This window comes from Physcomitrium patens, chromosome 1, assembly GCF_059467195.1.
Source record: "Physcomitrium patens ecotype Gransden chromosome 1, ASM5946719v1, whole genome shotgun sequence".
Taxonomy (NCBI): Eukaryota; Viridiplantae; Streptophyta; class Bryopsida; order Funariales; family Funariaceae; genus Physcomitrium; species Physcomitrium patens.
In genome coordinates, this window is record NC_143410.1 from 9,390,100 (window position 1) to 9,403,652 (window position 13,553).

Genomic DNA, 13,553 nt, shown 5'->3' on the forward strand with positions numbered 1-13,553 from the left:
ACTTTCACAATATTGATTTCAAAGCCCAAATATATTTTTTCTATTTAGAGCATTCTCATATTCGTCTCTTGCAAATTTCAATTTTTAAATTGTTTAAAAACGTTGTAGACACCACATCATTTTTTATTTTTTATTTTCTCAAATTTTTAAATAGACACAATGTAGGAGAGAACATATGTATGCATACATGAAAGCTGGATTGGTAGCTATTACTCCAAGGTACCCAACAAATTATTCTAGTTCGAACAAGTGTCAGTTGTATTTCAAAATCAAATAAAATGTGCCAAAAAAAAAACTCTTCACCTCTTAATTTAAAACGAAAGCACTGGTTCTCCTATCAACCACGTCATCATCTAAGTGTGCTAAAATGGCAGTTCTCCAAAACCCAAATTTAAATAAAACGCTCAGTCATCAAAAGAACTCCTCTATAAATAGACCCAAACCCAAAGAGGAACCAAAGTTCACGAACAGAGAACAAGACTCAAGGGAACGAACGAACTGACAAACGAACTAATGAATGAATAAACAAACGAATGAACGAAAATGGATGAATACAAGGATGAATGATAGACGACATCGTGGCGCCCTTATGGTCATTCATTGATTCATGGGGGTGGGGTACATGCCATGCCATGTCATGCCATGCACATTCAAGCGGGCAGGGCTGGGCGGGGAACGAAGCTCCAACGATACTCCGTCGGTCGGTCGGTCAGTCAATGGAAAGAGAGGTGCCCTAGCGCGGCTGGAAGAAGAAGAAGAAGAAGCCAAACGGAGAACGCAACGCGATTTCGGGAGAGCCAGGATCTTAGGGTATAGAATTCCCCATGTCGTTGTTGCAGGGAAGAAGAAAGGGAAGAGGAACCGGAACCGGAACCGGAAGAGGACCTGGAAGTGGAAGAGGGAGGGGAGGGCGAACTAGGATTACGGCGTGTGATTGCACGCCTGCAATTTGGGCGGATCGGAAGGAGCAGAAAGAACAGCATCGTCAGTAGAACCGCTCAGTGTTGGCGAAGAGGAGGAAGAGGGGGTTTGTAGAGAGTTTGGATTCGTTGTAGGAGTAGCAGGAGGGATGGCGGAGGAGGGGGAGGGAGCTTCGCCCACCACGTCCGTGGATGGGAGTGGTAGTGGTGGTGGTGGTGGAGGAGGAGGAGGAGGAGGAGGAGGAGGAGGGGAGATTAGTGGTGTCTTTCGGGAATCATCTGCAGTTCCGAGTACGAGCAATGCCACCACGGGTACGGCCGGGGAGGATTTGGTGCAGAAGGCTAGGAACCTCATGCGACGGATCGTGGTGGAGCGGGCCTCGCCTAACCCTTCGCTCTTGCATGAGTTGGCTGCGATTCTGGAGCAGGAAGAGGCTAGGTCTGGGTTTCAATTTGGCCTTTCTGGGTGGAAGTGGGGTAGACTTGAGGGATGTAGGTTGCGGGATGGGTATTGGGGTTGAGTCTCATCGACGCGAGGGTGAGGGTGAGGGTGCAAGAGTTTGTGGAGCGGTGAAAGGGTTAGTGGTTAGGTGGTGCATGGTTTGGGAGGATCATTCAGTGTAGGACGATGTTGCTGCTCAGTTCGCTGAACTTCGCTGCCTTCTAGTGCATTAGCAAATTATTTGCAGTGCCTGGTGTGGAATTACCTGTCTTCTAGATATTTGGGGAACGGTTGCAGTAATACTGGAGCTTCTACGCGAATTCCACGCCATAAATGATTGGTTGCCACAGCAGATGTCGCTTCTGTGCTCAACCTTATGCATGTAGTTCACCTTTTAATTAGGAAGCGTGCTACTGAATCCTCTACTTATGATAGCGAGGATACTATAGGGCATTTATGCATATTTTTTACTTACCAAGTTGTCGTCTCTGGTAAATTTCTAGGTCAAAAAGAGTTTATGTTGCAGGAATTCGTTTTGATCCTTAGGGTTTGCGTTGTGGAACTGCAGGTATGAACAGCATACAGGAAACCCATATTCCAACAATTCACGATCTTCGCACATGATAGGTCGCCTTGTGAATTTGATCAGGGTAAATTCTCAGCGACTCTCACTAAGTTTTTCTGGCTGTGTGCCTGTTCTCCTAATCGTATTCTAAGAACTTGCCAGAAATGGTATCATGGAACTTGCCAGAACTTGCCTCAGGCTCTCTACTTTCATGTATTGGGCACAATAGAGGCTTAGTGGCGAAGAAATTTGGGATAATGTCAGTGCCCGCACAAAACGTGTGGGTGTTGGTCGCATCTAAATGGAGTTGCTTTACATGGAACTGAAATTTTACAGAAACACCAATCGAATGTGATACACGTGAAGTGATCATGGTTCTGATCCGCTTTTTGGAGTTTTTGCCGGATCGAGTTCTGGTTAGGGTTTACCGGGGTTTTGCACTTAACAGGTCATCTCAAGTTTGTTTCTTTTTCATGATGATATTTTGAGCATACTAATCGACCTTTCCATAATTTATGTTATGCTGTGTGTAATTTCAGGAGGATGATGATTTCTTTGAGCTGCTGTCATCAAGGTTGTTGCTTGAACCAGTGCATAGTACGAAGATTCGTGCAGCTGCAGTTAGGCTGCTGCTCGCAATCGTCTCTAGCTGGATGGTAAGTGTTCACTTGCAGCATGCCACCTAGTGAGTCAAGTATTGCTGGTAGTTTGGTGGATTCCTTTTCAGCTTCATGGTCAGTAGTTCCTCATTGTGGTGGTTACGGCTGTAGTGGTGTCTATCGCCCATCGGATGTTACTACTGTCTGGAGTTTAAGTGACCAGATGCTGCAAAAAGCAAGTCTTACATATGTATTGGTCCAATTGTAATTGTGGGTTGGGTTATTTGCGTATCTTTTACTAGAAAAAACTGGAGATATCATGGTTTGATGTGCTTACCACTCGGTTTCGAATTTTGTGCTATTTCTGTTTCATATGCAGTATCCTCACGTGTTTGAAGAGGAGGTTCTTGCCAGCATCAAACGATGGGTTGTTGAGGACACACCTAAAGACATAGCGAACAGCAGGGCATCTAGAAGCAAGAGTACCAAGGATGCTGATGCAGTCGATCGTGAGATATTGAGGACCTATTCAACCGGCTTACTTGCAGTAGCTCTTGGAGGGTATGAAAGTTCTGTTTTTATTAATATTATGTTCTGAACTAAAATCTAATTCTCAAACACAAGTGCAAATAGATTGAGGCTATTATTTAAAGAAGACCAGTTTGAAGTTGATATCAAAGAAACTCGTACAACAGAATACCTCGAAAATTGTTTCTGGTAATCTGTAAAAGTAGCCGCTGATAATGAATTAATGAACTGCCTTTTTTTATTTTTTTATTTATTTTTATTTTTATCTTACTTGATTCTAATAGATTTCAATCGCTGAACACTGTCAACTGCAGTTTGACGTATCGAAACGTTCCTTCTGTTTTATCGAACTATTGTATACCATTAGTCAACGGCTTATAGTTGTTATGAAGCTATTTTTGTACATACAGGGCTAGGAACACATACCATAACCAGTGTGTTATCTGTCCAGGTCTGATGTAGTGGAGGATGTACTCACGACGGGTATGGTAGGTCTGCTTATGCACTACCTGCGCGTTCGTGTACTGGGAGATGCCTCGGCAGAAGCAATTACTGAAAACAAGTCAAATGTGGGAGTGAGTGGAAGTAGGGGAAGGGATGAAGCTAGAGGAAGAGTTAGGCCATCTTTAGATGTTTCAAGAATGGAGGATATTCGCGTTTCTGAAAAAGTATCTGACGAACAAATGGTAGAAAGGGGTGGTGAGAGGGTGCTTGATGTCAAAGGAAAGAGGAAAGAGAATGAGGAAAGTATTCAGGAGGACACTGAGAATTTAGAAGGAACTCCGGACCTAAGTCTATGTACATATGATGCCGACGAGGACGGTGATGAATGGAATCACGAAGATAAAAGGCGTCGGAAAGACAGACGAGAAGCTAAAACCAGGACAACGGATTGGTTAAATAGTACTCGTCCTCTACCAGAAGATGAATCTGAAGAGATAGGTAGGGCAGAGCCTTCGAAACGCAGAGGCGACTTTTATCGAGGAAGCGGGAAAGGAAGAGGAAAAGGGAGGTCTGGTGACGGTGCTTCAGAAATGGAAAGAGGTCAACTATCAGCTCCGACTTCAGCTCGCAGAGACACTGGTTTCAGAAGCAGGGGTCTACCTACAGAGAAAACTAGCACAGTGGCAGAAATTGGTTCCGAGGCCCCGAGGGATGGGATGAAGGATGATAGTGATTCTGAAAGCGAAGTGGTTCAGTGTGTAATGGTTGGCAATGCTGACATCTCACTGGCCATGCGAAAGGCTAAGCGAGCAGCTCAAGCAGAAGCAAGGACAGAAAACGCTCCCTGGGAAGCTGTGAAAGCAGCAGGAGATGCTGCCGCAGACCTTGTCAGGGTAGCTGCTACAGAGGTATTGTCATGATTGGCCGACCTTTGTGGTCAGGATGTGAATACTTTTATCGCTGTTTGATCTCTATGACGTCATTGGAAGTGCTAATATTTGGTTGTTGTAGGGTGTAATAAATCATATGTTTTGAATTCCTGTACCATTTTATTAATAGAATATCAACTGCAACCCAGTGACCTATTGGCTATTATTGCATGCAGGTTCTTGCAACGACAGACAAAGCGGAAGCTATATTGGCAGCAGCAAATGAAGCAGCTCTTACAGTTGTAGATGCTGCTCTTTCAACAACTGTCACTAGGTATAATGAAACTCTCTCGTTTGGATACATTCCGTTAAGTCTGTGACTCGTATAATTGGACATAGGTTTTCGTTTGGGAGAATAACTCGCCTTAGCTTGTCTTTTCTTGAATCGGAATGCTCATGCTTTTTGGTTTTTTGCAGCAGCATATACTTTTAGGTGTGTAATCTGATTTACAATGTTCTTTCTCGAAATATCTTTGTGCAGAGAGCAGTTGGAGAAGAAAGAGATAGCCATGGAAGAAGCTAAGAAAGTAGCAGTAATCGAGTCTAAGAAGAAACAGGAAAATGAAGCAGTAGATAGAGGACAAAGTGCCGTGGATATGGAGGCATTAGCTTCTTTGAGGGAACGGTATTGCGTACAGTGTCTTGAAAAGATGGGAGAGTATTTGGAAGTGTTGGGCCCTGTCCTGCATGAGAGAGGTGTTGACGTTTGTCTGGCCCTACTTCAGCGACGGCCTAAAGATAACAATCCGAAAGAGTTGGCCATGCTTTCAGACGTTCTGAAGTTGATATGTGCACTAGCTGCACATCGAAAATTTGCAGCTCTTTTTGTGGATCGAGGTGGTGTGCAGCAACTCCTTGCTACTCCGAGAGTGTCTCAAACTCTGACGGGCATATCTCTTTGCCTATTTGCACTTGCATCATTACAGGTAAGCGGCTTTTCTGTGCTCTGTGTAAATTTGATGTCCGGCAGGAAGTCTTATCTTGTTTGGTTATTCACTCGTGTGTCTGGCTTGTTTGAGCCGGTGATCAGGATCAGAATGTTTAATTTGATTTGCGATGCTTTGTGCATAATTACTTCCAATGGTTGGGAATTTAAGCAGTTACATCTCTGGTATGAATCTTGAAAATCTAGTCACTCTCTTAAATGTTACAACCTCCAAAACCTTAGAAATTGGAACTTGGGTTAGGGTGATATATTAACAAATTTAAGAAACTTTGTGGCAGGGTGTAATGGAGCGAGTGTGCAATTTACCAGCACCAGTGGTTCAAGATGTTGTCGCTCTCCCACTTTACCTTTTATCTTGTCCACAAGATCCAGCGAGACGCAATGCAGCTTTGTTTTTTGGGGCCTCCTTCGTTTTCCGTGCTATTTTGGAGGCCTTCGATGCTCAGGATGGGTTGCGTAAAATTGTCAACTTGTTGCGGAACACAGCTTCTTTGAGATCAGGAGGGTCGAGCAACTCAGGCACTGGTGCAGCTTCGGCAGGTTTAGTTTTCAAAAACTATATATACATACATCTGTGTTTGCGCGCGCTTGTTTTAAATTTGGTCAATACCGATCTCGTTTCCGTCGTGTTGATCGTCGATTTGCATCGGAATGCATGTTAAGGAATAGCCCTTGGAGTTCGAATGAGGCGTATGGGTATCTTTTCGCTTGTGTCTCATCTCTGGTGATTCAAGATAACACCAAATGTATTTCTGGTTGTAAGCACTCTCAAGGGTCATAGTTGCTATCTACTATTCGTTTGAGAGAAGGTTGGAATGAATATCTTTGTGTACCCTAATTCTGGCTAATTCTTTGTAATCTTTAACCCTGTTTTCTTCATTCAGGCTCACGCGACCGGACGGTAGCATCAGCTGAAGTTTTGACATCGACTGGGAAGCAGATTGCTTACCATACCTGTGTAGCCCTCCGTCAATATTTTCGTGCTCATTTGCTATTGTTGGTTGACTCGCTACGGCCTAATAGAGGTCATAAGAGTGGTTCTCGAAATGGCCCTAGTGGAAAAGCCACATATAAGCCTCTGGACATCAGCAACGAAGCAATGGACACAATTATTGTCCAACTGCAGAGAGACAGGAAACTGGGAACTGCTTTCGTTAGGTCGCGTTGGGCTCCTCTTGACGCATTTATGCAGTACAACGGTCACATTGTTCTCCTCGAACTTACTCAGGTACCGTATTTTATCGTGAGGGATGCTTGATATTATTTAGATAGGATTGTGCTCTGATCTATCTGCATCCATTTGATTTTGACCTACACTTCTTTCCCAGCACTCTTATATGTGCAGTACCTTCTGTTCTGTTTTCCTCCTAATGTAAGATTTTGTTTCTGCTATGTACTGTAGTTCGTCGCTTTTTCATTTTTTTTGGGTCTTAAATCTTTCTGTAAGTTATTAATATAATTATTTTGCATTATTTGAGGAACTCTGGCTTAAGTTGATACTATGCACTTCAGAATATTTCCATCAACTTTGAAGTTTTATGTGGATGTCACTGTGCAGCAAGCTGCTCCTGGAGAGAGGTACTTGCACGAGATAGTACAGCACTCTCTTGGAGTCCTGCAGATTGTGACGCTAGTGCCGTATACACGAAGATTAATAGTTGACTCAACACTTAGCAATGAGCGATCTTTTATGGCAGTTGTTCTTGATGCTGTGAGTGGAGTTGCTTTTTGTGATCCGGAGGTAAGTATTCCTGACTGAGTATGTTTCTCTGCATATGAAGTTTGTCTGATGAAATTTCGTGAAGATTCTCATGTTGGACTTTATGGGCGTGTTGGTTTGTGAATTGTACATTATCAGCATAAATATATCGAAGAATAATCAATCCTTTTTTGTTCGTACAGGTGATTCAAACAGCGCTGCTGGTATTGGTCAATCTGGTCTGTCCTCCTCCTTCACTATGCAGCCGACCTGTGGCAGTTCCTACCACCCCTGCACAGTCTCAACAAGCCCAGTCAAGCCAGGGTCCTACTGGGAATGTTTCTCAAGCAACAACAGTCGGTGCAGGAACCGTGGTAAATCTAGAAAGTAAGGGTTGGACAGTAAGGTCAGAAGCCAATATTGATAGAAATGGGGGAACTCAAGCAGCTCCGGGACCAGGTGCTTTTGGAGCGGGGTTTGTCGGGGACCGGCGAATTTCCTTGGGGCCAGGTGCAGGAGGGTCAGGGTTGGCGGCCTACATGGAACAAGGTTATCGTTATGCCCGTGAAGCAGTACGGGCTAATAATGGAATTAAAGTTTTGCTTCATCTTCTTTACCCAAGGACTGTTCTTCCTCCTCCTGCCTTGGATTGTATTCGAGCCTTGTCCTGCCGAGTTTTGTTGGGCTTGGCTCGAGACGATACAATTGCACACATTCTTACTAAACTGCAGGTGTGTTCTCAATATCTGTGTTCTGAAAAGCATGCACTCTTTTTCCTCACATAATGTCTTTTCTTCTCATGGACCTGTACTGTTTTGCCAGCTATTCGCATTCTGTATCTATTGATATGTCTTATTATTTTATTTTATTTTTCGATTAGTTCTGTTGGTAGCATTGAGGTTAAATGTGGAGGCTTTGGATGTACAGGTGGGGAAGTTGCTTTCAGAGTTATTGCGAGATGGTGGTGGTCAGGCTGGTCGCCAAGCCAGTGCAGGTGGTATTGGTGGGGAACAGGGAAGATGGCAAGCGGAACTTAGCAGAGTGGCGTTAGAGCTCATTGCGGTAAGTAGTGTCCATGTTTATTTCCTTCTGTAGATTCGTTCATCCGCTGCAGTCATTACATTTATTAATAGGCTCGATATTTATTACTTGGAATCAGAGGAACGATTTGAAGGTAGGGTTTTTTCCTTTTTTCTTTTTATTGATTTCTATTCCGCTGCCATTTGCAGATTGTTACCAATGCAGGGCGCGCAAACACTGTAGCAGCTAGTGAAGCAGCTGCACCTACTCTACGCCGAATTGAAAGAGCTGCCATTGCTGCAGCCACACCTATCAGTTATCACTCCAGGTAGTGATTCCTACTTTATTTGTTTTTGGAGTTCCATATTATTCCTTGGCTTTTCTCAATGTCAAATTTATTTAATTTTATTCCGTGGACCTTCTGATATCTTCGGAAATTTCAAAATTTCAGGGAGTTATTGCAGCTCATTCATGAGCATCTCATTGGATCAGGGCTCCCGAACGCAGCGGCTGCATTGCTCAAGGAAGCAAATTTGAAACCTTTGCCCTCCCTTTTACCTCCGATTTCTCTTGTACTCCCTCTGGCATCTGCTGAAGGAACCACAGAACTGATTCAGTGGCCTGTGGGACGAATGAGTGGTGGATTTCTTGGAGGCGGTTCCAAGCGAACTGCTAAGGATGAGGATGATGCCAGCAGTTCTCAGCCGCCTCCTCCTACCCGCAAGAAGCCAGCATTCTCAACTTCTTTGACTTCAAGTGGAAAATTGTGTTCATCTTCAGCTTCAGCTTCACTGAGGAAGTCACAAGGCGTTAAAGAAAGTCGTAGTCGGCTTCTTGATACACAGGATTATTCCCTCACGAGTGGGAAGTCCAAAGATGATGCAGATGCTATGTTCAAAACACCCGGAACACATCGCAATCCACCTGTTTCATGCAAGCGTAAAAGTGGTGAAAGAGACCTGCCTCCATTATCCCCAACAAGTAAGCGGATGGCTTTTACGGATCCTCTCACAGCATCTCCTTGTGTCACCCCAGGGCATGCACCCCTGAAGTCAAATTTTGCTGTTGACATTTCTGCACCCGTACAATTTACCCCAGCTCCTTCTACTAGTGATATCACTCCTGTCAAAGCATGCAATGGACAGCACGTTCTGCCTGAGAAGGCTGAGACTGTTAACTTGCAATCGGAGTCAACCTTTGATATTCAACAGTCGCCGTACATTCCCTTCAAGCAATATTCCGGCACTCCAGGCCACTCACTTGTTCCCTGTATAGGTAGTCTTCTAGAACCTCGCACCAACACTGCAGAACATGCAACACTTGACTCACTTGTGGTCCAGTATTTGAAGCATCAGCATCGCCAGTGCCCGGCTCCTATTACTACTCTCCCTCCTTTGTCCCTCCTTCACCCACATGTGTGCCCAGAACCAAGTAGAGCACTTGATGCATCTTTGAATACTGCTGCCAGGTTGGCTGCGCGCCAGATTACTCCACCTTATGGAGGCATGCATGGACGGAGACGAGATCGGCATTTTGTGTACAGCCGTTTTCGTCCATGGCGCACATGCCGTGATGATGCAGTTCTTCTCACTGCAAACACCTTCTTAGGTGAAGCGTCCTGTCTCGCTGCGGGTAGTCATGCTGGTGATATTCGACTCTTTGATACGAGCACAGGCAATATCTTGGAGGTGCAATTGATGGGTCATACTTCACCGATCACAGTCATGCAATCTTCTCCACATTGCCTGGTTGGAAATGACACACGAGTTGGGCAGTTATTATTATCTTCCGCCAGTTATGATGTGCAATTATGGGACTCTTCAAATCTTAGCAATGGAGCTTTGCATGCTTTTGATGGCTGCAAAGCTGCCAGGTTCAACCATGCAGGAAGCAGATTTGGTGCGATTGCTGTGGAATCTGCTCATAAAGAAGTCCTGCTTTACGATGTTGGCAGCTATAAATTGGAACAAAGGTTGCCTGACCCTTTAACAAGTCAATCAGGCCTGCCTCGCAGCCACACGCAACCAATGGTTCATTTTAGTCCAGATGATATCTTGGTCCTTTGGAGTGGAGTATTATGGGATCATCGGATTCCTCGCGCGATTCATAGGTTTGATCAATTCACTGATTATGGCGGAGGTGGTTTTCATCCGGCCGGAAATGAGGTGTGTTTATCTTATGACATTTTCTGCTAGTCTAGTTCATGCCGTTTACAACGAAGTTGTCTTATATTTTTATTTTTATTTTTACATTTTTGTATTATTTTTGTTATTTTTTTTCCACTTCTGTTCTTCTCTTTGTCTTTTTTTTTGTTTTCAATGAGTCTCATTTCTGTGCTTGTATATCCTCACAAGAGCTGCGTTTCGCTTTTGAAAGGAAGTATTTCTCCAAGTCTTTACTACCTATGCTGCATAATGAAAGAGTTTCCCAGCTTTCTGTCTAATGATTAGTATTTTCTGTGCTATATACAGGTTATCATCAATTCAGAGGTTTGGGATTTGCGTTCGTTTAAGCTTTTAAGAAGTGTACCTTCCCTGGACCAAACTTCCATCACTTTTAACACAACAGGCGATGTGATTTATGCAACACTACGTCGTAACTCGGATGATATTATGGCCGCACTTCATCCGCGTAGGATGCGGCATCCGTTATTCAGTGCCTTCAGAACAATGGATGCAGTGGACTACTCTGATATTACCACCACAGTTGTGGATCGTCGTGTCCTTGATCTGGCAACTGAGCCTACAGACTCTTTCATTTCAATAGTAGCAGTTGAAAGTAATGATGAAATGGATTCGTTTGCTAAGCTGTATGAAGTAGGGAGGAGACGTCCGACCGATGATGATTCAGACCCAGATGATGGTGGAGAGACGGAAGAGGAAGAAGAAGATGATGAGGATGACGAGGATGACGACGACGACGGCGACATTCATGAAGATGAAGACATAGATCTCGTAAGTAACGACGATGATGAAAACAGTGAAGAGGATGATGATGGAGACGAAGCTGGGGATAATGACAGTTTTTCTACAGATGACGATGGTAGTGATGATGGTCTCGGGGAGGGTGTCCTTGAACTCCTCTCCGACGGTGAAGATGATCACAGAGGTACATTTTCTAGCGACGACGGCTCTGGGGGTGAGTTTGGAGAGGACGCGTTTGAATTTATGGGAGGATTGTTCTGACGAGGACGATCGGGAATTTTGGGATCCTTTAAGCGTTAGTATAATAGGCATGAGAACATTACTTGTCCCCCTTGATGTGTCTTTTAGCCTGAGTTTTTCCCCAGGCTATGGAGGAACCTGCTCTGCTGATTGTATACAGATAGTATATGTAGTGTTCCCTTTGTAAAGTACGTTGGGTTTGTCAATCGCATTAGGGAGGTTGCACAAGTACCAGATGAATATAGAACTAGTCCAGCTTCTGCTACAAGTCCTTGGTGCGGTGACGTCGGTTGCAGAAGACAAATCACTTTTTTACGAAACTGTGCACATTTTTGTTCTCACCCTTACTTTGCTCCTGATATTATTAGTTCAGGTCGGGGTGATTATCAAGCAGATGCTCAAACAATTTGAGCCATTGGTTAGCTTTCAAGACGGCGTTTCATTCTATTACTCTTGATGCAAAGTAGTAAACTAAGTCAAATTCGTCTCGATTGCAAATGCACTTAGTCTGAATTGTTCGTCCTTTGAATTTGTCTTTGTCCCGATTTGGAATTGCAAATTTGTAGTTGGTTATGATTTAAATCTAGCATAAACTCTTAATGTTTGTTTTCGTAGGCTCCTCCAGCTAACATGCGGGTAACTGTTTTTAAGTCTTAGTTGATGTTACATTGTGGGGTTCTGCCTGAGGCTTGCAGTGTTACTCAAAACAGCTAGAAAGGTTGTTGAAGTACAAAATATGCAGTATAATGCAATTTATTTATTTATTTATTTATATTTTGTTAGAGTGGGATATTAAAATGGTTCACAAGAGAATGACTAAGATATGAAACGGGTACAAGAAGTGTATTTAAATCATCCTCAATTAGCTGAAAAAATGAAGGTGCATGAAATAACGATTGTTCTCTACAACACCTTCATTTTGTTAGAATGCATTTTGTTAGAATAATTTGATCATTGTGAAGGTTAAAGAAAGTAATGCTAATAGGTCTAAAACAAAAGGTATGCCTAAATAAGTCCTAATTAAGAAGTTTTATTTAAGAAGTCTAAACTTATTGAGATTAGTAAGAATATGGATAGGACTAAGATATTATACTCACAAATCAACTAATCTTTTTTTCAATATCAAACAAATACAATGTAGATTATAATCTAAAGTCAATACAAGTAACTTCAAATTACTATATTATAGTTGGTATATCTCTCATATATAAGATAGATATGTGTAAATCTTATGTAACACCTTAGAAGAGAAAAAAAAACATCATTAAGTTATTTGGAACCATGTTAAAGAAGTGATCTAAAAAATAACACAATTTTTTTCTTTAAGTAGCTTCTTATTGTATTTGCCAAATTTAAAACTAATCTTCTATTCTTGATTTAGAAAAGATTAGACAAACAAGATAATATGCACAACCATGAAACAAATCAAACAAGAATAAAATAGAAAAAAACAAAGAAATCTGTAAATATTTGATAGATTTTTTTGATAAATTTTAAGTGAACCATGAAAATTTAAATATATTAATATAAATTCATTACAAACCATTGAATATATTTGAGTGATTCATTTGTATATATATTTAATTTGCAAAAATTGGATATAATAATTGATTTAGTAAAATCAATAGTCAATTCTTAAAAGCATTATAACAATACAAAGATTAAACATTGAAGGATGGACTTGTCTTTTTTGGACTAGATCAAAGCAAAGAAACTCAAAGTAGTAACCTTGGCCAAAATTTTCTATTAAAAATAATAAAATATAAAAAATAAATTCAAGCTTCAAATATATGCATAATTTAATAACAAAGAGACAATTAGGATAAGCATTGTTGAAAACTAAAACATTAAAAATCAAAATTAAGAAATAAATTAAAAAATATAATAGTGATATCACACTCTAATCAAAATAAGAAATGAATTAGGCATATTATTTATATAGTCTAAAGAATCATAGTCAATAGAATTATCTCTATTAATAATCTAAAAAATAAATATTTAAGACATTTGATAAAAAATGTTGAAGATCTATAAGATCTTGCATAGTTACCACGACATAGAATTAAACCATAGTAACTTGCTAATAGTCAAAAGATAGCAAAGGATTAAAATAAGTTACTATGGTAGCAACTAGGATTTTAGGTGGTAGTTAGGTTAAGAAGAATCTAGGATTTAATTGGATGTAACATAGAAGGATGAAAATATTTATAGATGAAGTTTATCTATAATAGATGTAAACTTTAGCTATAAGTAAAGAGTGTTGGAAGTAAGAGTTATCTTACTCCAGACTTCTCTTT

General features: G+C 41.7%; 1 protein-coding gene across 1 annotated transcript; it reads left to right on the forward strand.

Annotated features, from left to right (window-relative positions):
- The first annotated feature begins 931 nt into the window (after window positions 1-931).
- LOC112282388 (DDB1- and CUL4-associated factor homolog 1) lies at window positions 932-11,745 on the forward strand. Its single transcript, XM_024519919.3, has 15 exons — window positions 932-1,359; window positions 1,931-2,012; window positions 2,467-2,583; window positions 2,906-3,087; window positions 3,506-4,406; window positions 4,604-4,701; window positions 4,909-5,353; window positions 5,652-5,913; window positions 6,258-6,601; window positions 6,932-7,114; window positions 7,276-7,803; window positions 8,000-8,134; window positions 8,302-8,420; window positions 8,544-10,257; window positions 10,564-11,745. The coding sequence occupies exons 1-15, from the start codon at window positions 1,070-1,072 to the stop codon at window positions 11,275-11,277; spliced, it is 6,114 nt and encodes a 2,037-aa protein (XP_024375687.1). The 5' UTR covers window positions 932-1,069; the 3' UTR covers window positions 11,278-11,745.
- The last annotated feature ends 1,808 nt before the right edge of the window (window positions 11,746-13,553 follow it).

Excerpts from the sequence above, each read along its gene's own strand:
- LOC112282388 (XM_024519919.3), top strand. The coding sequence starts at position 1,070 with ATGGCGGAGGAGGGGGAGGGAGCTTCGCCCACCACGTCCGTGGATGGG. Across the intron at positions 2,584-2,905 it reads CAATCGTCTCTAGCTGGATG|TATCCTCACGTGTTTGAAGA; the intron begins GTAAGTGTTCAC and ends TTTCATATGCAG. Across the intron at positions 5,354-5,651 it reads TTGCACTTGCATCATTACAG|GGTGTAATGGAGCGAGTGTG; the intron begins GTAAGCGGCTTT and ends ACTTTGTGGCAG.